The following is a 20,837-nucleotide window of genomic DNA, read 5'->3' as shown; positions in this document are numbered from 1 at the left end:
GAAAGACATTGTTGAAAAAAAGCCATAAGAAGTCCCGTTTGCAGTTTGCCACAAGCCATGTGGGGGACACAGCAAACATGTGGAGGAAGGTGCTCTGGTCAGATGAGACCAAAATTGAAGTTTTTGGCCTAAATGCAAAACGCTATGTGTGGCGGAAAACTAACACTGCACATCACCCTGAACACACCATCCCCACTGTGAAACATGGTGGTGGCAGCATCATGCTGTGGGGATGCTTTTCTTCAGCAGGGACAGGGAAGCTGGTCACAGTTGATGGGAAGATGGATGGAGCCAAATACAGGGCAATCTTGGAAGAAAACCTGTTAGAGTCTGCAAAAGACTTGAGACTGGGGCGGAGGTTCACCTTCCAGCAGGACAACGACCCTAAACATACAGCCAGAGCTACAATGGAATGGTTTAGATCAAAGCATATTCATGTGTTAGAATGGCCCAGTCAAAGTCCAGACCTAAATCCAATTGAGAATCTCTGGCAAGACTTGAAAATTGCTGTTCATAGATGCTCTCCATCCAATCTGACTGAGCTTGAGCTATTTTGCAAAGAAGAATGGGCAAAAATTTCAGTCTCGAGATGTGCAAAGCTGGTAGAGACATACTCCAAAAGACTTGCAGCTGTAATTGCAGTGAAAGGTGGTTCTATAAAGTATTGACTCGGGGGGTTGAATACTTTTGCACGCCACACTTTTCAATTTTTTATTTGTAAAAAAATTTGAAAACCATGTATCATTTTCCTTCCACTTCACAATTATGCACCACTTTGTGTTGGTCTATCACATAAAATCCCAATAAAATACATTTACGTTTGTGGTTGTAACGTGACAAAATGTGGAAAAGTTCAAGGGGTATGAAAACTTTTGCAAGCCACTGTATGTCAGTCCTGCCATCCCAGGAATTAACCTGGTGAACCTACATTACACTCCCTTAATAGCAAGAATGTCCTTCCTCAAATTAAGAGACCAAAACTGCACACAATACTCTATGTGCAGTCTCACCAGGGCCCTGTACAACTGCATTAGGACCTCCTTGCTCCTATACACAAATTTTCTCGCTATGAAGCCAACATGCCATTAGTTTTCTTCACTGCCTGCTGTACCTGTATGCTTACTTTCAGTGTCTGATGTACACCTAGGTCTCGTTCCACCTCCCCTTTTCCTAATCTGACGCCATTCAGATAATAATCTGCCTTCTTGTTCTTGCCACTAAAGTGGATAACCTCACATTTATCCACATTACACTGCATCTGCCATGCATCTGCTCACTCACCCAACCTATCCGTCACCCTGCAGCCTCATAGCATCCTCCTCACAGTTCACAATGCCACCCAGCTTTATGTCATCCACAAACGTGGAAATGTTACATTTAATTCCTTTGTCTAAATCGTTAATATATATTGTAAATAACTGGGGCACCGGAACTGAGCCTTGCGGCACCCCACTAGACACTGCCTGCCATTCTAAAAAGGATCCGTTAATTCCTACTCTGCTTCCTCTGCCAACCACTTCTCTATCCATGTCAATACCATACTCTATTGATGCCTGAACAATGAATTAATTCTATACAACTAGCCAACTTTGTTGCATATCCCAACATCTTTATTCCAAGCTCCTTCTACAATTTTAAGATTTAATATCAAATAATCGAGCATCACTTGTCTTCTCTGAAAACGTTTCAAAATTCTACCATCCTTTGCACAAGGAGCGTTTCATAATTTTGAAAGACAATTCTACAGTCCATCAAGTGTAAATTATTTCTCGCCATCCTCCCTATCCATCCTCTTCGAAAAGAAGTTTTCATACCCCTTGAACTTTTCCACATTTTGTCACATTATCTTGAAAACTACATTCAAATCATTCATTATCCAACTAAATTCTAGGGATTACTATTCCAATTTTTGTAAAGAAACTTTGGGGCCTAAATATCATCCTGACAGTTTATCCTGCGCTCCTACTAAGGACAATGCATAATCTCTATACTGTGAGGCCCCAAACATTTTCCAGCACTGCAAATGTTTAATCACAATCCTGTTCAGTGAGATAGTAAACTTATCCCTTGCATTCCAATTCTCTAAAAAGAAGGAATCTGCAAACATTTTGCTTATTTTTAATATTTGTTTAGCACATTTTAAGCAGCCTAGTATTTGTAAATCAAATAAGTTGTAAGCCAATATCACATGAAGTGCAGAATGACAATTTTTATACCACTTTTACAACACCATACCTGCATTATAGACACCTTATGATGACTAAAAAGAACTTTTGCTAGTCTCTTTGGCATCATTTTAATAACTGTTGGAACAATAAGCAGTGTAGCTCCACTGCACAGGGCCAGAAATATTTCAATAATTGAGGGGTCGAATGTCAGAGGAGAGGCCATAAATATTACATCATCTGATGAAACATCAAAGATTGACCTGCAAAACAAAATTACTGTAAATAGACCAAACGGAAAAGTAAATCACCAGTAATGCTGTTTGCTAAGTGTAACATTTTAAGAAATGTTTCAAGCAGTCAATAAGATCACATGATTGTTGACAGTGGAAAGTGTAATTGGAAGTGATTTGACTTTGCATATCAGAAGAGGAAATCTTTTCAGTATAAATTAATAACAGAATAATATGAATTAAGATTCCAACCTAGTCTGAGTATACCCTTTGGTTTAATCAATCGATTAAAGACTAAAGTATTTCAATTCTCAGTTTGCAAAAAAGTAATGACAAATAGCTAAGATACCATAAAATATACCAGGGTGAGAAAAAAAATCTTACATGTGAAAGTAGAGTTGGGTGAAATAAACCTCAACTCTGCAGGATTATCAAATCTACCACCTTCCTGTCTAAAATGAATTGCCTTATTTTTTGCATTAAGGCCTCTCAATCAGAATATTGGGGGATCAAGTTCTTCTTTGGACACGGAATCACAAGATAAGGTGAAACTCCAAATGAGTACTAGAGAGGTCTACACTGTCAGAAGCTTTTTTTCTACTTACTTTGATGGAGGCATAAGATCTAAATAGTGCCGATTTAGAAGAACAGCAGGGGAATTGACTTGATTGTCTGACAAAAAGTTATCCCTTGCAACACTACTAGTGCGTTATAATCAAAATTCTGTTTAGTTGTAGCAAACCTACCTACATACCATTAAAAATAACATATTAGTGATGAACAGGGTGAGGAAGGTCGGAGTTTGAGGGAAGACCCGATGGAAGTATATACAATTATGAGAAGCATAGGTTTGGTAGACAATGAAGACCTTTTTCCAAGAGTGGAAAGGTCTAGTCAAGAGAGAGTCATGATTGGTTAATTGTCATATGTACCAAAAACAGAACAATTAACTTATTTCTTACAGCAGCATAACATATCTGTAAACTAGAGGGAGTGGCATAAAGGTGAGAGGGGCAAGCTTTAATGTGAGAGTGGTAATGTGTCAAGCAGATATGCAGGGCAAGTTTTCATTTTTTTTTACACAGAGAGATGGGTGCCTGGAGCACGCTACGAAAGGTAGTGGTGGTGGCAGATGAGTTAGGAACATTTCGGAGGATTTTAGATAGGCATACGGGTATGCAGTGAATGGAAGGATATGGATCACATGGAGGCAGAGATTAGTTTAACTTGGCATCATGTTCCACACAGACATTGTAGGCCAAATACCTGTTCCTCTGCTGTACTGTCTATGTACCATGGTGCTGTGGATACCACATTTGCAACAACACTGAAGCTTTTGCAAAATTATTTCACCTTACGATTGTGAAAGTTGCTAAATAAGCACTAAATAAGCCATTTTAGGATCTCCTTTAAACTGAATGTTCTAAATAGTTCCTCTTGCACTGTCCTTCCACCAGTAAAAAGGGAGTAGAAATTAACAGCTCCCGCACCTATGCAAAAATGTCTATTGATCCATTCAAAATATACAAGCCGAAAAGATATGCACTAGCGTGACTGACAAGTGCACCTTCAAATATATCTTTGAAAGGAATTATTTTAATAATGCCTTTGACCCAGGAACGGAAATGACTACGGACAAGGAGAGCATGGCACATGAGACATCCACAACAGCTGCGGGACACAAACTTCAGGTGTGCATTTGTAGTTGGGAGAAAATAGCATCAGTGAAGGGCTTGAAGATCCACCAAGGGAAGAAAAAGTGCTTGAGAGAGCAGAGAAATGGGCCTCGCATTGACCAGTACTTCTTACGAAGCAACCAGTCAAATCAGTCAAGTGAAGCACAGCGACGGGACTCAAACCAAAGTTCGTAGAGCATCAGCACGCATGTCACTGAAGAGGGTGATACAAGCACAGAAATGCCGGTGGAGGAGCCCATGCAACAACGACAAAGACCTCCATTGGAGGGAAAGATCAAAGGTCACAAACCTGGAGTGAAATGGCCCAAAGCTGTTGAAAAGAAAGAGTGGGAGACGGTCAACAGTGACCTTATACATATCTTGGAGCAACAAGCGGGCACAGCAGTGGAAAAGCTTGAAAGGATGGCAACACAATCTACAGCTATGGAGAAGAATGGTTTGGGGTGAGTAAGGGGAGAGGTGGAAAGAAAGTACCAACACCAATCAAGTCCAGGAGGCAGCAGGAGATCGAGAGGCTAATCAGAGAGGAGACAGTTGAAAAAGCAATGGAAAAAAGCAACTGACGCAGAGAGAGAGAAGGTCTCATGCTACTCCAAGAGGACATCAAGAGCCGATTGGCAACCTTGCGAAAAGCAGAGAACTTGAGGAAACTTCGCAAGAAGAAAGAACACACAAGAACACGGTTCTACAAAGACCCTTTCAAGTTCATCAAAGACCTCTTCGCAAAGGAAAAAAGTGGAACTTTGAAAACATCAAAACGGGAATTGGAGGAACACCTGGAAAAGGCCCACCAAGACACGAAAAGGCATGAGCAGTTAGTCATCCCACATGACATCCCGCCTATTCAACCACCTGAATTCAACCTGGACACCAGCCCTCCAAGATGGAAAGAGGTAGAGAACACTGAACGGCGAGCAAGAGCAGCATCAGCTCCGGGGCCAAACGGAGTACCATACAAGCTCTACAAGAACGCACCGGATGTGTTACGCTTTCTATGGAAGCTCATGAGGGTGGTGTGGAAGAAGCAAACAATACCTAAGGCGTGGCGAAGGGCCGGCGGCGTGCTAATACCTAAAGAAAAGGATGTGTCAGACATCAGCCAATTCCGGCCAACATGTCTCCTCAACATCGAGGGAAAAATCTTTTTCAGCATTGTATCACAAAGGCTGTCCACCTATCTGGTAACAAACAAGTACATTGATACATCTGTACAGAAAGCAGGAATTCCAGGATTTTCGGGCTGCTTGGAGCATACAAGCATGATCTGGCACCAGATCCAAGCAGCTAAGAAGGAGAAGAGAGACCTACATGTGATCTTCCTCGATCTGGCCAATGCATTTGGTTCAGTTCCCCATGAACTCCTTTGGGAATCTTTTGCCTTTTTCCATGTACCAGAGCTCATCACCACACTGGTCAAGAGCTATTTCCAAGACTTGCAGCTGTGCTCCACAACAGCTGACTTCAGTACAACATGGCAGCGCTTGGAAGTAGGCATCATGGCAGGCTGCACAGTCTCACCCTTGGCCTTTACAATGGCCATGGAAGTCATCATCAGGGCCTCAAAATGGGTGGTGGGCGGTGAACGAACCAGGGCTGGGCTCCGTCTGCCACCCATCAGGGCATACATGGACGACATGACAACACTAACCACTACTGCAGCATGCACCAAGCGGCTACTTGGAAAGCTGCAGGAGAACATCAAGTGGGCCCGAATGAAAATCAAACCAAGTAAATCTCGAAGCATCTCCATAGTCAAGGGGGTGCTTAGAGACACAAGGTTCTGCATCGGTGACGACCCAATACCAACAGTGTCTGAGCAGCCAGTTAAAAGCCTGGGCAGATGGTACAACGCAAGTCTCAAGGACAAAGAGCAGGTGCAACAACTAAGGCAAGAAATTGTCAACGGCTTGGAGATCAATCAGACCCTACTGCCTGGGAAACTGAAGCTCTGGTGCCTACAGTTTGGACTCCTTCCTCAGACAATGTGGCCACTGACCGTTTATGAAGCCCCAATAACAACTGTGGAGAAGATGGAGCGAACCATAACTTCATACGCGAAGAAATGGCTCGGGGTCCCACGATGTCTAACTAACATCGGCCTATATGGCAAAGGGGTCCTGGAACTACCTCTCACTAGTCTAACAGAGGAATACAAGTGTTCTAAAGTAAGACTCCAGATGACACTGAGGGACTCTAGAGACAAGACCATCAGTGCTGTTGCGCCGCCCCTAGTAACTTGCCGGAAGTGGACACCATCTGATGCAGTACAGCAAGCTTCATCAGCCCTGAGGCACAAAGACATCGTGGGGCAAGTCCAGCAGGGAAGAGGAGGCTTTGGCCTTACGACAAGTAAACCAACTTGGCGAAAGGCCACAACATCAGAGCGGAGGACATTGGTGGTCGAGGAGGTGCGGCGACAGGAGGAGACCGCAAGAAGTGCAAAGGCGGTCTCTCTTGCCAAACAGGGGCAATGGATGCAGTGGGGTAAGGTGTGGAGCGGAGGAAGATCAGCTGGAAAGAACTATGGGAAATGGAAGCAAGCAAGATCAGCTTCATCATCAGAGCGACATGACGTGCTTCCATCACCAAAGAACCTCCATCAGTGGTACGGCGAGGATCCAACCTGTGCCCTCTGCCCAACTCCAGCGACCCTCAAACACATCATGGTAGGTTGCAAGACCAGCCTCATGCAAGGGAGATACACGTGGCGGCATAATCAGGTACTAAAAATCCTGGCATCAGCCCTTGAGAACAGGCGGTGTGCGACCAACTCCTCGCTCTCTTGCCAAACAGGAGAGCAAGGCTCCCCCCCCCCCCCCCCCCCCAAAGGGCAATAACCTTTGTCCGAGAAGGACAGAAAACATCTAAACATCCTACCACCAGATCAGAAGAAGGAAACCTATGCAGGGCCCGTGACTGGAGGATGCTGGCGGACATCGGCCGACAACTAATTTTTCCACCTGAAATTGCTTCCACCAACCTCAGGCCAGACTTGGTGTTCTGGTCCCCTTCACAGAAGACTGCTTACATCATAGAGCTCACAGTTCCATGGGAGAACTCTGTTGAGGAGGCCTATGAGCGTAAGAAGCTGCGCTACGCAAAGCTTGCAGCAGAGGCAATGTAGAGGAACACCAAAGTCTATCCAGTTGAAGTGGGATGCAGAGGATTTGTTGTGTCATCTACCATCAGACTGCTGAAGGAGCTTGGAATCCACGGTCAGGCTCTGCGAAAGACCATAAGATCACTCTCAGAGGCTGAAAAAAGCAGCCGGTTGATTTGGCTCAAACGGAATGACCCATGCTGGGCCCCAAGTACGTCAGGGTGAATCTTTGGGACGGTTTGACACGGGACTCGCGCTGAGGGCTGATCATCCTGCAGCGGGCCGCCCTTGTGGAGGGTGTATAGTGTTAAAAGGCCGAAACACCCAGTGATGCAAGGGTACACTACTGATGATGTGTCCTGTGCCCAACTGTCCTGAAGGTTACCCAGGCCAAGATATACGTAACCACCCAGTGATGCAAGGGTACCCCCCCCCCCCCCCCCCCCCCCCCCCCCCCCCGATGTTGAGCGTCTACCACTCTCAACAATCAACGAATGTGGTGAAATGCTCCCCACCTATTGGCACAAGGGACTTCTTAACATCTTGTCCTGTGTATTTGATTCTGGACAACTTTGTGTTATATCCATGCAGCAGATTCAGGCCATTACTCGCCTTGAGTCTCTTTGCCATTGGTCAAACACGGTGTGATACCTGGTATGCAATGGCCACCTCATGCTGAGAAGAATTCACATACAGATCTCTTCCATTCAGTGGTAGCAAATAATCCTCAATCCCGAAGGAATGCTTAAGGTGATGATCATGACTGTTGGTTCCTATTCTTGTTTAGCTCTGTTTTCCTGCATCCTTTAATACCTTTGATTTAACATTAAATCTTAAATTAACAATGGACAAACATCAATTCTCAACAGCATTAGATTCCATGCTTCAAAACTTATGTTGCATCAAAGTATTTGTTGACTTCTCCCAAAGGTTCACTTCCCTCTACCCAAATTACCCTGATACTCTTGATATCTCAACATTAAGAGTATCTGCATTTGCCAATGTTAACAATCCCTTATGATTAAACTTACATGAGATGCTGTATATTGGGAACAATGCACTGATGAGGTACTCGGACAATTTTTGGAACTCCTGTAGTACCTGAAGTTTGCAAAATGTAGGCCAAGAAACCATGGCAGTCCACATGTTTAGATGCATGATTTATTTTATCTTTGTCAGTAGTCTGTAATCTCTCTTCTTTTAAAACACCCACTTTGGTGTGAATTACGTTTTCTGTGCTTCTGGGTTCTGAAGCAAAGGAATCCACATTTGTCATCAGCCACTGGATCTTCACAAGTATTACATCCAGTTGCGGTATGTCACACTCAACATCAAAGCTCAACCAGCCTGACAACGAGTCTATGAATTTCTGTAATATAAAAGCCATAGTACAATATTATTTATTGTCGTAAAAAATAACTTAAAAATAGAATGTTAATAAATAAATAAGAACACAACCTGATGTGCAAACTAGAATAAAAACAGAAAATGCAGGATATGGATAAGATCTGAGGAAAGAAAATTGATTCATTGTTCAGATTAAAATAGGCTTGGAGAGAGGTCCTGCCTATTTACTATGCCTAGGTCAACCACCTCTGTTCCAAAGAAATCAATCCTGTCAATTACTTTCATAAGTTCTCCAGTGTAGTCACATTTTTTTTGTTGCTAATTTCAGTTCCAATTTGTCACTCTCTCTTGGATTGCAAATGCCTCTACTGTGATGCAGTGATGTACAGTACTTGCATTGTGGGTTAGCCTTGCATGGTTTTAGTAATACATCCCTGCTCATATATTCCACTAGACCAAGTGCAGAACCGTTGGGCCTGTTCCTGCAACGCGCGGTTGCAAGGGGAGGGGGCGGCCTGACGTCATCGCGCAACGCCACGCTCTAGTCGTACGACGTCAAGACGCAGCATACAACGTCAGGACGCTGCGTACGACGTCAAGACGCTGCGTGCGACATCAAGACGCTGTGTGCGATGTCAAGACGCTGCATACGTCCATTGAGACGCTGCGTATGCCCACAATGCGCCTGCGGGCCGACAGGACGTTGACCCGTGGGATTTTCGGAGAGTGCAAGCCAGCGAGGACGGCAAAAAGCCACTTTGTCACCTCCAAATGAATCAACTCAACTTCTCTGGATTAAATTCTAATTGCCATCCAACCAACCTGAGCATCAATCAGTCTGTGGAAAGTCCCGACTGGAAATGGAGTCTGTCCATTCCCTCCAGAGATACTATCCTCTGACCCACTGAGTTCCTCCAGCACTTTTTGTTTTGAACAATATTCCAGCATCTGCAGTTTCCTGTGTCTCTATCTTTCTCACTGATTTCCTCCTCACTTCCAGCCACTTGCTGACAATAAAGCTAGGTTGTCTCCTGACACCATGACACAAGGTTCTCTATCTATTTCCTAAACTTTGTCTTATAGTTGTTGTTGAACCGACCAGCAACAGTGGTATCACCAGCGAACTTAAAAGCTGAGGTGATTTGAGAGGTAACCAGAGACCCAAGGTCCTGGGGAGAATGCTGAAATTCCATACTGATGGTATTAATGAACATGATCAAATCTACGTCTCTAAAGTTGGAAGGCAGCAGCACTGCATGCTGCGTCACAATGCTGTAACAGTAACTACTTAAAAAAAAATCTTTTATTGCATATTTCCTGCACGAGACACACTAATCTCGGGATAAGGCAGCTATTTAGAATAGAAATGAGAAGAACTTTATATTTGCAAAACACTTTCATGTCTTTGGAATTCCCAGTGGAAACTGATGGATCTCTGGATGCCCAGGAAATCAGAAGACATCTGGATCATGATATGTGCACGCCATACGCAAGAAGAAGAATAATCATAGTAAAATAGAAAATAGGTGCAGGAGTAGGCCATTCGGCCCTTCGAGTCTGCACCGCCATTCTATATGATCATGGCTGATCATCCAACTCCGTATCTTGTACCTGCCTTCTCTCCATACCCCCTGATCCCTTCAGCCACAAGGGTCACATCTAACTCCCTCTTAGATATAAGCCAATGAACTGGCCTCAATTACTTTCTATGGCAGAGAATTCCACAGATCACCACTCTCTGTGTGAAAAAAAAAATTCTCATCTCGGTCCTAAAAGACTTCCCCCTTATCCTTAAACTGTTCTGGACTTCCCCAATATCGGGACCAATCTTAGACATAGAAACATAGAAATTAGGTGCAGGAGTAAGCCATTCGGCCCTTTAAGCCTGCACCGCCATTCAATATGATCATGGCTGATCATCCAACTCAGTATCCCATACCTGCCTTCTCTCCATATCCTCTGATCCCCTTAGCCACAAGGGCCACATCTAACTCCCTCTTAAATATAGCCAATGAACTGGCCTCGACTACCCTCTGTGGCAGAGAGTTCCAGAGATTCACCACTTCTTGCATCTAGCCTGTCCAACCCATTAGGAATTTTGTAAGTTTCTATAAGATCACCCCTCAATCTTCTAAATTCCAGCGAGTACAAGCTGAGTCTATCCAGTCTTTCTTCATATGAAAGTCATGCCATCCCAGGACTGCAATCCTTGGGTTCTTATTAAACATATATCCAAATTGTCTCTTGAAAGAATGTCTCAATGATTCTCTGTATGAAGGTATTATATATTCCAAAATTGTATGTAAAATATCTCCTGCCGTCCTCAATATCTCTCCCTGAAGCTTTAGATAGAATTTGTTGTAGATTCACCAATTGAGTGGAAATCTTTCCTCCTTATCAAACCACTTTACAATTCAGAAAACCTGAATGAAAATGATCAACAGCTGGGATCTATGACAAAATAAACATTCATAGGCTCTAAAAGAGAAGAGTCCCATGGACATAATGTGATACATAATGGCTACATTAAAAAAAAATGATAATGCCAACTAGTAAAACTGAAAAGGATTGTTACAATTTTAGTTTGAACAATATAAAATTCCGAATTACACAAATACAGATTAGGAATGCAATTCTTATATTAGATTACGCATACATTTCCTAATGAATATTATTACTTCATATCTTTACAGTACAGTAACTAACCTGTATTATATCTTTCTGAATAAGGATGTACTTCATTTTGCACATTTGAATAAAATAGGCTGATAAACGAGGGGAACTTTCTGGATCAAGTGGACAAAAAGCTGCTCCAGCTTGAAGAATTCTGAAATTGCAGCGACATCAACACATTATTTCTGAAATACTTACTGTCAGCCATATTGTGTATTATATAAAATATGGGTAAATTAAATAGCTTTCATTTCGTGTGATGCTTATTCATGAATTGGTTCCTTTCTCTGGCTACTAAGGCTACTGTGGCTCACAGGCTAGGGCAATGTGGATAAAATATCTAGATAAAGAATAAACGGTGGTCCATATTACCTGCCATGGGGATTCATTTCAGCTATTCTGACAGCTGCAGCTGTTTACATCCTAACCCATGCGGATGATAATCTTCACTAGATGATGTATACACCGCTACCAATAGCCTTGAAACTATGTAAACTGAGGCCTTGTTCATAATAGCCAGGGACTTCAACCTGGCCAACCTCATAACTTTGCGACCAAAATAATATCAGCACATCTCCATCCCAGCAGAGGCTCAAACACCTTCAACCACTGCTACACAACCAAAAATGCATACTGCTCCATCCCTGACTGTAGTTTGGAAAGTTTGACCACCTGTCTGTGCTTCTACTTCCTGCTTACCAGTAGAAACGGAACTCAGGATTCAGTACTGAAAGTCGTACTGTGCAGGTCTGACGAAGCAGATGAGATCCTTTGCAATTGCTTTGAGTCAGCCATATTCAAAAATTCTAAAGCCAATCTAAACAATTATGTCACTGCTGTTACAGACTTCGTTAGTAAGTATGTAGGCAGGGCTCGAAATTAGCAGTTGCCCGGTTGCCAATGGCAACCCACCATCCCGCCGGGCAACCTAAAAGCCTTGCCATTTTGCCCGGCTTGGCAAGCAGCCGGGACACCTATCGTTTAATTCCGAGCGGGCCCCCTCTTGATCTTTCTTTCTCTCTCTCTCTCTCTGTCACTCTCCATCTCTGCCCACCACCTGTATCCATGTCCGTTTCTCGGGTCCCCGCCCGCTCCTCGTCCGCTGGCACGGCCAGCCGCCTTGCACATGCGCACAACCACGGCCAGCACAAAAGATCCTATAGCGAGCATCTTTGGCCAGCACATCATAGAAACATAGAAATTAGGTGCAGGAGTAGGCCATTCAGCCCTTCGAGCCTGCACCGACCGCCATTCAATATGATCATGGCTGATCATCCAACTCAGTATCCTGTACCTGCCTTCTCTCCATACCCCCTGATCCCTTTAGCCACAAGGGCCACATCTAACTCCCTCTTAAATATAGCCAATGAACTGGCCTCAACTACCTTCTGTGATAGAGATTTCCAGAGATTCACCACTCTCTGTGTGAAAAGAGTCATGTGTGAATCATTGGCCGTGGTTGTGTGCACGTGCCGCCCTGCACATGCACACCGCCACTGCAACTGGTCAGCGTCGGCCACTTTCTCCCTCCCTTTGCATTGTGGGAGATTTGGCTGCCATTGAGATGAGGAAAAAAAGTATTTCCTCATCTCAGTCCTAAATGGTCTACCCCTTATTCTTAAACTGTGAACCCTGGTTCTGGGCTCCTCCATAAAATCACCCCTCATCCTCCTGTGATCCAAGGAATAGAGTCCTAGCCTACTCAACCCTATAGCCCAGACCCTCCAGTCCTGTAAGTCTTCTTTTTCCCCTTTCCAGCTTGACATCTTTCCTATAACATGGTGCCCATAACTGAACACAATACTCTAAATGCAGCCTTACCAACATCTTATACAACTTCCAACTTCTATACTCAATACTCTGACTGATGAAGTTTTTGACCACCTGATGTACCTGTGACTCCACCTTCAAGGAACCATGTACCTGCATCCTAGATCCCTCTGATCTTCTACACTCCCCAGAAGCCTATCATTCACTGTGTAGGTCCTGGACCAGCTCATGTTAGACTTCCCAAAATGCAACACCTCACATTTCTCTGTATTAAATTCCATCAACCATTCCTCAGCCCACCTGGCCATCAGGCCATTAAACAATCTGCAAATAGACCTTTATAGACTTGGGAGCATTATTTTGCATATATATATATATATATATATATATATATATATATATATAGTGTGTGTGTGTGTGTAGGAAGGAACTACACACAAAAAGCTGGAGTAACACAGCGGAACAGGCAACGTCTCTGGAGTTACTTGGTCCTCCAAAATATTCCAACTGGAATTTAAACTGGAGGTGGTGAAGGGAGGGATTAAGCCAGAAAGGGTTATTGGGAAGAAAGTGCTACTTTAAATTTAGTTGCATCTGGTTGGGTAACTATAGTTTGGTGGAGATTATTCCATGCTTTAATTGTGCGTGGGAAGAACGAATTGCTGTACACATCTGTCTTTGTAGCTGGGATCACAAATTGGATCGAATGCCCTCGTCTGCTCCTAATTTGTTTGGGGTTGGTGTAGGTCTTGTGATCTATGTCTAGCTGAACATTTAACATTTTGTGAAAACAGGTCAAACGGTGAGCTTCACGTCTGTCTTGGAGAGGGTTCCACTCCAGAGAATTCAGAAGTTTGGTGACACTCGCTTCTCTCTCATAGGTGTTAGTAACAAATCGAGCGGCCTGTCTTTGGACTCGTTCGATGAATGAAATGTTTTTATCTGTGTATGGGTCCCAAGCTGCAACTGCGTAGTCCAAATGAGGTCTAACGAGGGTGAAATACAGCTTCTCCTTGACAGAAGCTGAACAATGATGAAAGTTGTGCCTCAGGAAGTTTAGGACACCTGTTGCTTTCACTGTTGCATGATGAGTCTGACCATTCCAACACAGATCATTCTGCAATTTGATGCCAAGATACTCGGTTTGTTTGGATTCTTCAAGGGTGACACCAAGTATGTTGTAGGATGTGACGCATGGATTCCTCTTTCTGGTGACACGCATGGTTTCACATTTGGAAGGGTTGAACTGCATGCCCCATTGTTATGACCACTCGACCATAGTATCGAGATCCTTTTGGAGAGCATCTTCATCATCAGTTGACTTAATTGGACGGTACAGCAAACAATCATCAGCGAATAGTCTGGTCGTACTTGCAACTTTTTCAATGGATGTCATTTATGTTAAGCAAAAATAGGTGTGGGCCAAGGACTGTGCCCTGGGGTGTACCACTCAACACTGGATGCCAATTGGAGCACTGTCCGTTCACACACACACGCTGAAGATGTTATGTCAGGAAACTGGAAATCCATTGTTTCGTGTTGGAACGAATACCATAGAAGTCAAGCTTCCGAAGCAGTCTCTTGTGTAGAATGACATCAAATGCTTTAGAAAAGTCCAGCACAACTAAATCCATGATGACGTTACTGTCAAGGTGCTTGGCCAGGTCATTTGTCGTCAGGATAAGTTGAGACTCGCATGATCTATGCCTCCTAAATGCATGTTGGTTGTCGGCAAGAATATTATGTTTGCTCACGTAACACATCAGATTACTATCAATGATATGCTCCAGCAATTTGCAGCAAGTACTTGTTAGTGAAACAGGACGATAATTCGCTGGGTTGGTGGTTGAACCCTTCTTAAAGAGAGTAGTGATGTTGGCTTTCCTCCAATCCAGCGGAACATCGCCAGAGTCAAGCGATTGTTGAAAAATGAACTGCAAAACTGGAGCCAGTTCTTCGGCTGCGATCTTGAGGGCTTGATTCTGTATCAGATCTGGTCCAATTGCTTTTGTGGTATTAATGTTGAGCAATAACTTCTTGACACCTTCAACCTCAATTTTAATAGCAGGCATATCAGCATATGGGCTGGACGGAAGGACTGGAAATGATGAAGGCTCCACATCTTCCCGGGTGAAAACGTGTTGAAATTGGTTTGCAAGAGCTTCTGCTTTCGCCTGGTCCTGTGATCAGTTGTTCACTTTAAGCATCTGGACACCAGTGTTGTCTGTCCGTCTGGATTTCACATATCTCCAAGAAGCCTTGGGTTGCTCTCCCCCAAGAATAGAGGAAACATGTTGTCTATGAGCACTCCTAATTGCACGATCGACTTGCTTTCGCACACTAGTAAAATTGTCCCAGTCCAATTTTGTACCCCCTTTTTTGGCACGGATATAAAACTTCTCTTTCTTACTGCAGAGATGTTTCAGTTTTGCCGAAAACCAAGGAGGACACGCATACGGCCCTTGATTAGTTTTTGAGGAACATGATTTGTGACATTATTTAAAGAGAATATTATTTAAAGGGTGACGTATATATGTAAACACTGAACTTTTTGTTTGTTTATTATGGGTTTTAGAGTGCAGTGTTTTGTTTCAGGTCATATGACCATAAATTACTCTTAACTCTTAAAAGATTAGGAAGGATATGGGCTAGGAGGAGGCAAGTGGAACTGGCTCGGTTAAGTGGATACCATGGACATGTGGGAAAGGTCTCTCTTCCATGCCGCATAGCCAGCTGTATGGCAGAATAACAGCGGCGAAACACAAAAAACACACAAGATTACCCCAAGATGCAGCTGGGCAGGTTTACAGACGGCAGGCAGTACATCCCAATCGCATGGCCGTGTGTGCACTGGCAGTACATCCCAGTCGCATGGCCGTGTGTGCACTGGCAGTGCATCCCAGTCGCATGGCCGCGTGTGCATTGGCAGTGCATCCCAGTCGCATGGCCGTGTGTGCACTGGCAGTGCATCCCAGTCGCATGGCCGTGTGTGCACTGGCAGTACATCCCAATCGCATGGCCGTGTGTGCACTGGCAGTGCAACTGTAGCCGCTGTCGGAGCGCCTCTGCCCGGCAGAGCAGTTGGCGGTAGGAGCAGCACCGCCGCACCGCGCCTGCGCCCTCGTCACAAACCGCCGTCCTCGCGCCGTGCCTCGCCGCCGCGCGCGTCACCAGCTCGTGCAGGCCGCCGCCAACCGCCGCCGCCGCCTCACACATCTCTCCCGGGCGACCACCCCAACCTCTCTCTCTCTGCGACGTTACTGCAACCCCTCGTCTGGATCAAACACAAACTCTCTCCGCCAGTCTCACTCGATCCCCAGCTGCGCCGTCCATTGCTTCGGCCAACGTCATGACGCACCACGGCGCAGAGGGATGCCACGCGTCACGTGTCCCGCGTGGAGCGGCGTTTCCAATTCATCTTCATGTCCCAGTATCTTTGCTCTTGTCCACCAAAGATCCGACCTTCTGTCTACACGGTACCAAAGATCTTTGCTTTGCTATAAGATCTTTGCTTTGGTCTACACGGTGTAGGAAAGAACTGCAGATGCTGATTTAAACCGAAAATAGACAAAATGCTGGAGTAACTCAGCGGGACAGGCAACATCTCTGGAGAGAAGGAATGGGTGACGTTTCTGGTCGAAAGAGGAGGACAAAGGGGTTAAGTGAGGGGGCAAATTGATCATGAAAGAAAGAGTAGGAATTAACGGGTACCTAACTTTTCAGGATGGCAGGCAGTGACGAATGGGGTGCCTCAAGGCTGTGCGGACGCCAGTTATTTACAATATATATATAGTGTATATAATGGTGACCAACTTTAAGTACTGAGTACTAAAATGGTATGATTTGTGTCATGTGATATATTTTATATCTTATCAGTCTCGTGAATATGTGTGAGTACGCACAGTGTACTTTTGTCAAATCAAAGAGACCAACACAGGCAAGCAACAGCGTGTACTGAAAACCTGTGCTTGTTTCTATCTACAAGCTAAAGTCGTAATATCTTACAGTATATTAACGATTTAGACAAAGGAATTCTATGGAACATCACCATGTTTGCGGATGACACAAAGCTAGGTACAGTGTGAAGGTACACACAATTGCTGGATAAACTCAGCGGGTGCAGCACCATCCATTTCAGAATAAGTGGTAGGCCATTTAGGACTGAGATGAGGAAACAGTTTTTCACCCAGTTGTGAATCTGTGGAATTCTCGGCCACAGAAGGCAATGATGGCCAATTAACTGGGTGTATTCAAGAGAGCTGGAGGCTAACTCTTAGGGCTAACGGAATCTAGGGATATGGGGCGAAAACAGGAACCGGGTATTGATTTTGGATGATCAGCCATGGTCACATTGAATGGCTGTGCTGGCTCGAAGGGCCACTTGGCGTACTCTTGCATCCATTTTCTGTTTCTATCAGTATGAAGGGTGGCGACCCATTCCTTCTCTCCAGTGACACTGCCTGCCCCACTGAATTGCACCAGCATCTTGTGTCTCTCTTCAGAGAGTGTACACTAGTGTGGGTGTGTTGCTTTAAACCGTAGGCACAAAATGCTGGAGTAACTCAGTGGGTCAGATAGCATATCTGGATAAAAGGAATAGGTGATGTTTCGGTGGAAGGGAGGTTCATCTATGTACTTTAAAGTTTGATCTTGGATGTGTATTTATTTGTGTGCGTGTGTGTCTGTGTACAATCGCATCTACTCGAAAAAACGACGCGCTATCGGTAAATATTTTACATATTCCGGTACATTTTCCCCAATGGAGTATGAAATCGCCTTAACTGAAAATCTCATGCTTTTTTCCTCTAGTTATTACTGAACATGTTAAGTCGGGCCCGGAATTGAAGCAGCCAAGTTCTTGGTCAGCGCGTTGAGGGGACGGCACCAAGCTGCCGGATCGGGTGCGCCCTCCCTCTCTCTTCACCCCTCTCCCTCTTTAGCCACGCCTGAAAGTTGGGGGTATGCGCGAGTGGATAGGGCGGGGGATGGGGTAAAAGGAGCAAATTAATATTAATATACCAAGGGGGGGGGGGGGGGGGGTGGTGGTTAGTGTGTGTGACGCCGCAGGCCGCCACCCGCAGCAACCGCGTGTTGAGGGGACGGAACCCAACGGGTCCCACTTGGTCTAGTAATATATATAACTGGCCAACAATGTCCCAGCTACAGTAGTCCCACTTGCCTGCGCTTGGTCCATATATCTCCAAACCTGTCCTATCTATGTACCTGTCAAACTGTTTCTTAAACGATGCGATAGTCCCAGCCTCAACTACCTCCTCCAGCAGCTTGTTCTATACACTCACCACTCTTTGTATGGAAAAAGATACCCCTCAGACTCGTATTAAACCTTTTCCCCTTCACCTTGAACCCTCTGTCCTCTGGTCCTTGATTCCCCTACTCTGGGCAAAAGATGCTGTGCATCTACCTGATCTATTCCTCTCATTATTTTGTATACCTCTATAAGATCTACCCTCATTCTCCTGTGTGCCATGGAATAGAGACCCAGCCTACTCAACCTCTCCCTATAGCTCACACCCTCTTATCCTGGCAATATCCTTGTAAATCTTTTCTGAACCCTTTCAAGCTTGACAATATCTTTCCTATAACATGGTGCCCAGAACTGGACACAATATTCTAAATGGGGTCTCACCAATGTCTTATACAACTGCACCAGGTAGTCAAAATGGGAGGGAATACATCAAAGTCCCTCACCCTGAGCACAGGATCGCCCCAGGTTTGCGTCCTCAGCCCCCTATTGTACTCCCTGTACACACATGACTGTGTGGCGAGGTTCAGCTCCAACTCAATAATCAAGTTTGCTGATGACAGTGGTGGTCGGCCTGATCTCAGACAACGATGAGAAGGCCTACCGGGAGGAGGTGGCTGATCTGGCACTCTGGTGTCAGGACAACAGCCTCCTCTTGAACATCAAAAAAACTAAGGAGCTGATCGTGGACATTAGGGCACATCATCCGAGGACGTACACACCATTGAGGATAAATGGGCATACGGTGGATAGGGTGAGCTGTGTTAAATATCTGGAAGTCCACATCTCTGAAGATATGACATGGACATCACACGCCGCAGTACTCGTAAGGCAAGGCAGCGCCTTTACCACCTCAGGCAATTGAAGAAATTCAGAGTGTCTCCAAGGATCCTCCAGTGCTTCTACTCAGCGGCTATGGAAAGCATCTTGTCCGGAAATATTACCATCTGGTTTGGGAATTGCTCTGCCCAGGACAAGAAGGATTTGCGGAGAGTAATGCGTTCGGCCGAACGCACTATGGGAACTTCACTCCCTTGTTCACTTCACTCCCCCCCCCCCCCCCCCCCCACCCCCCCTGCAGGAACTATACATCAGGAGGTGCAACTCCAGAGCCAATAAAATCATGGGAGACCCCTTCAACCCCTGCAACGGACTGTTCCAGCTGCTATGGTCAGGCAAACGCCTCCATTGCTATGCTGTGAGAACGGAGAGGTTGAGAAGGAGTTTCTTCCCAGAGGCCATTAGGACTGTAAACTCCTATCTCACCAGGGACTAACTTTTACTGTACCACTCTACTGCTTTTTTTTTTTAAATTGCTGTTTTTTTTCCCTTTTTCCTTCTGCCCACAATATTTAATATGCAAAAGAATGTGATTCTGTTCCATTCTGTTTGTAGTTTGTTTGGTTGTTTGTCTTTTTGCACAAAGTCCGCGAGCATTGCCACTTTTCATTTCACTGCACATCTCGTATGTGTATGTGACGAATAAACTTGACATGACCTTCCAAGTTCTATACTCAATACTCTGACTGATAAAGGCCAAAGTGCCAAAAGCCTTTTTGACCACCCCGTCTACCTGCGACTCGACCTTCAAGGAACCATGCACCTGTACTCCTAGATCCCTCTGCTCTACAACACTACCCAGAGGTCTATCATTTACTGTGTAGGTCCGGCCCTTGTTCGACATCCCAAAATACAACACTTTTCTGTATTAAATTCTATCAAGCATTCCTCCGGCCACCTGGCCAATCGATCCAGATGCTGCTGCATTATTTCACAACCATCTGCAAAACCACTCACTTTTGTATCATCAGCAAACTTGCTAATCTTACCCTATTTATTCTCATCCAAATCACTGATATAGATGACGAACAGTAACAGGCCCAACACCAAACCCTGAGACACACCACCAGTCACAGGCCTCCAGTTTGAGAAGCAACCTTCCAATCACCCTCCGATTCCTGCCATGGAGCTAATTAGCTACCCATTCAGCTATCTCTCCTTGGATCCCATGTGATCTAACCTTCCAGAGCAGCCTATCATGCGGAACCTTGTCGAATGCCTTACTGAAGTCTATGTACACAATATCTACAGCTCTGCCCTCGTCAACTTTTTTGATCAAGTCTATAAAAAATTCAATCAGATTTGTGAGGCTTGACCTCCCATGTACATAACCATGCTGACTAATCATGCCCTTGCCCATCCATAGCCTGTATAACCTATCCTTCAGAATACTCTCTAATAACTTACAAACTACAGATGTTAAGCTCACCAGCCTATAGATCCCAGCATTTTCCCTGCAGCCCTTCTTAAAAAGAGGCACAACATTTATCACCCATCAGTCTTCCGGCACCTCTCCTGTATTAAAGGACAACTCGTAAATTTCAACCAGGGCTCCGGCAATGTCCTCGGATATAGTATCTGATCCGGCCCTGGAGATTTATCTACCTTCAAACACGATAGTACCTTCAGTACTTCTTGGACCGTAACCCTGACGGAAGACATTTCCAGTGACTGCTCCAATTTCCTCGGTCCTACTTGTCTTTCTCCTCGGTAAATACAGAGGAGAAATATTCATTTAGGACCTTGCCC

At 44.8% G+C, this 20,837-nt stretch overlaps 1 protein-coding gene across 3 annotated transcripts in view; it reads right to left on the bottom strand.

The window, feature by feature from the left end:
- Nucleotides 1-16,373, bottom strand: part of aasdh (aminoadipate-semialdehyde dehydrogenase) — a 42,205-nt gene extending 25,832 nt beyond the window's left edge. The window contains exons 1-4 of one of the 3 annotated variants that reach the window (XR_008723485.1): nt 15,768-16,373; nt 11,249-11,369; nt 8,227-8,564; nt 2,236-2,428 (exon numbers count right to left, since the gene is read on the bottom strand). Coding sequence is in view for 2 of the 3 variants with exons in the window: in XM_055635696.1 (XP_055491671.1) it covers nt 2,236-2,428; nt 8,227-8,564; nt 11,249-11,369; nt 15,768-16,201 (1,086 nt within the window). In the remaining variant the exon portion in view is untranslated. The remainder of the gene's footprint in view (nt 1-2,235; nt 2,429-8,226; nt 8,565-11,248; nt 11,370-15,767) is intronic. The other 2 variants (XM_055635696.1, XM_055635707.1) reach the window with 2 other exon arrangements.
- Nucleotides 16,374-20,837: the final 4,464 nt, after the last annotated feature.

This window comes from Leucoraja erinacea, chromosome 1 (assembly GCF_028641065.1).
Source record: "Leucoraja erinacea ecotype New England chromosome 1, Leri_hhj_1, whole genome shotgun sequence".
Taxonomy (NCBI): Eukaryota; Metazoa; Chordata; class Chondrichthyes; order Rajiformes; family Rajidae; genus Leucoraja; species Leucoraja erinaceus.
The sequence above is the reverse complement of the archived record's forward strand: the minus strand, read 5'-3'. Positions and strand labels throughout refer to the sequence as shown.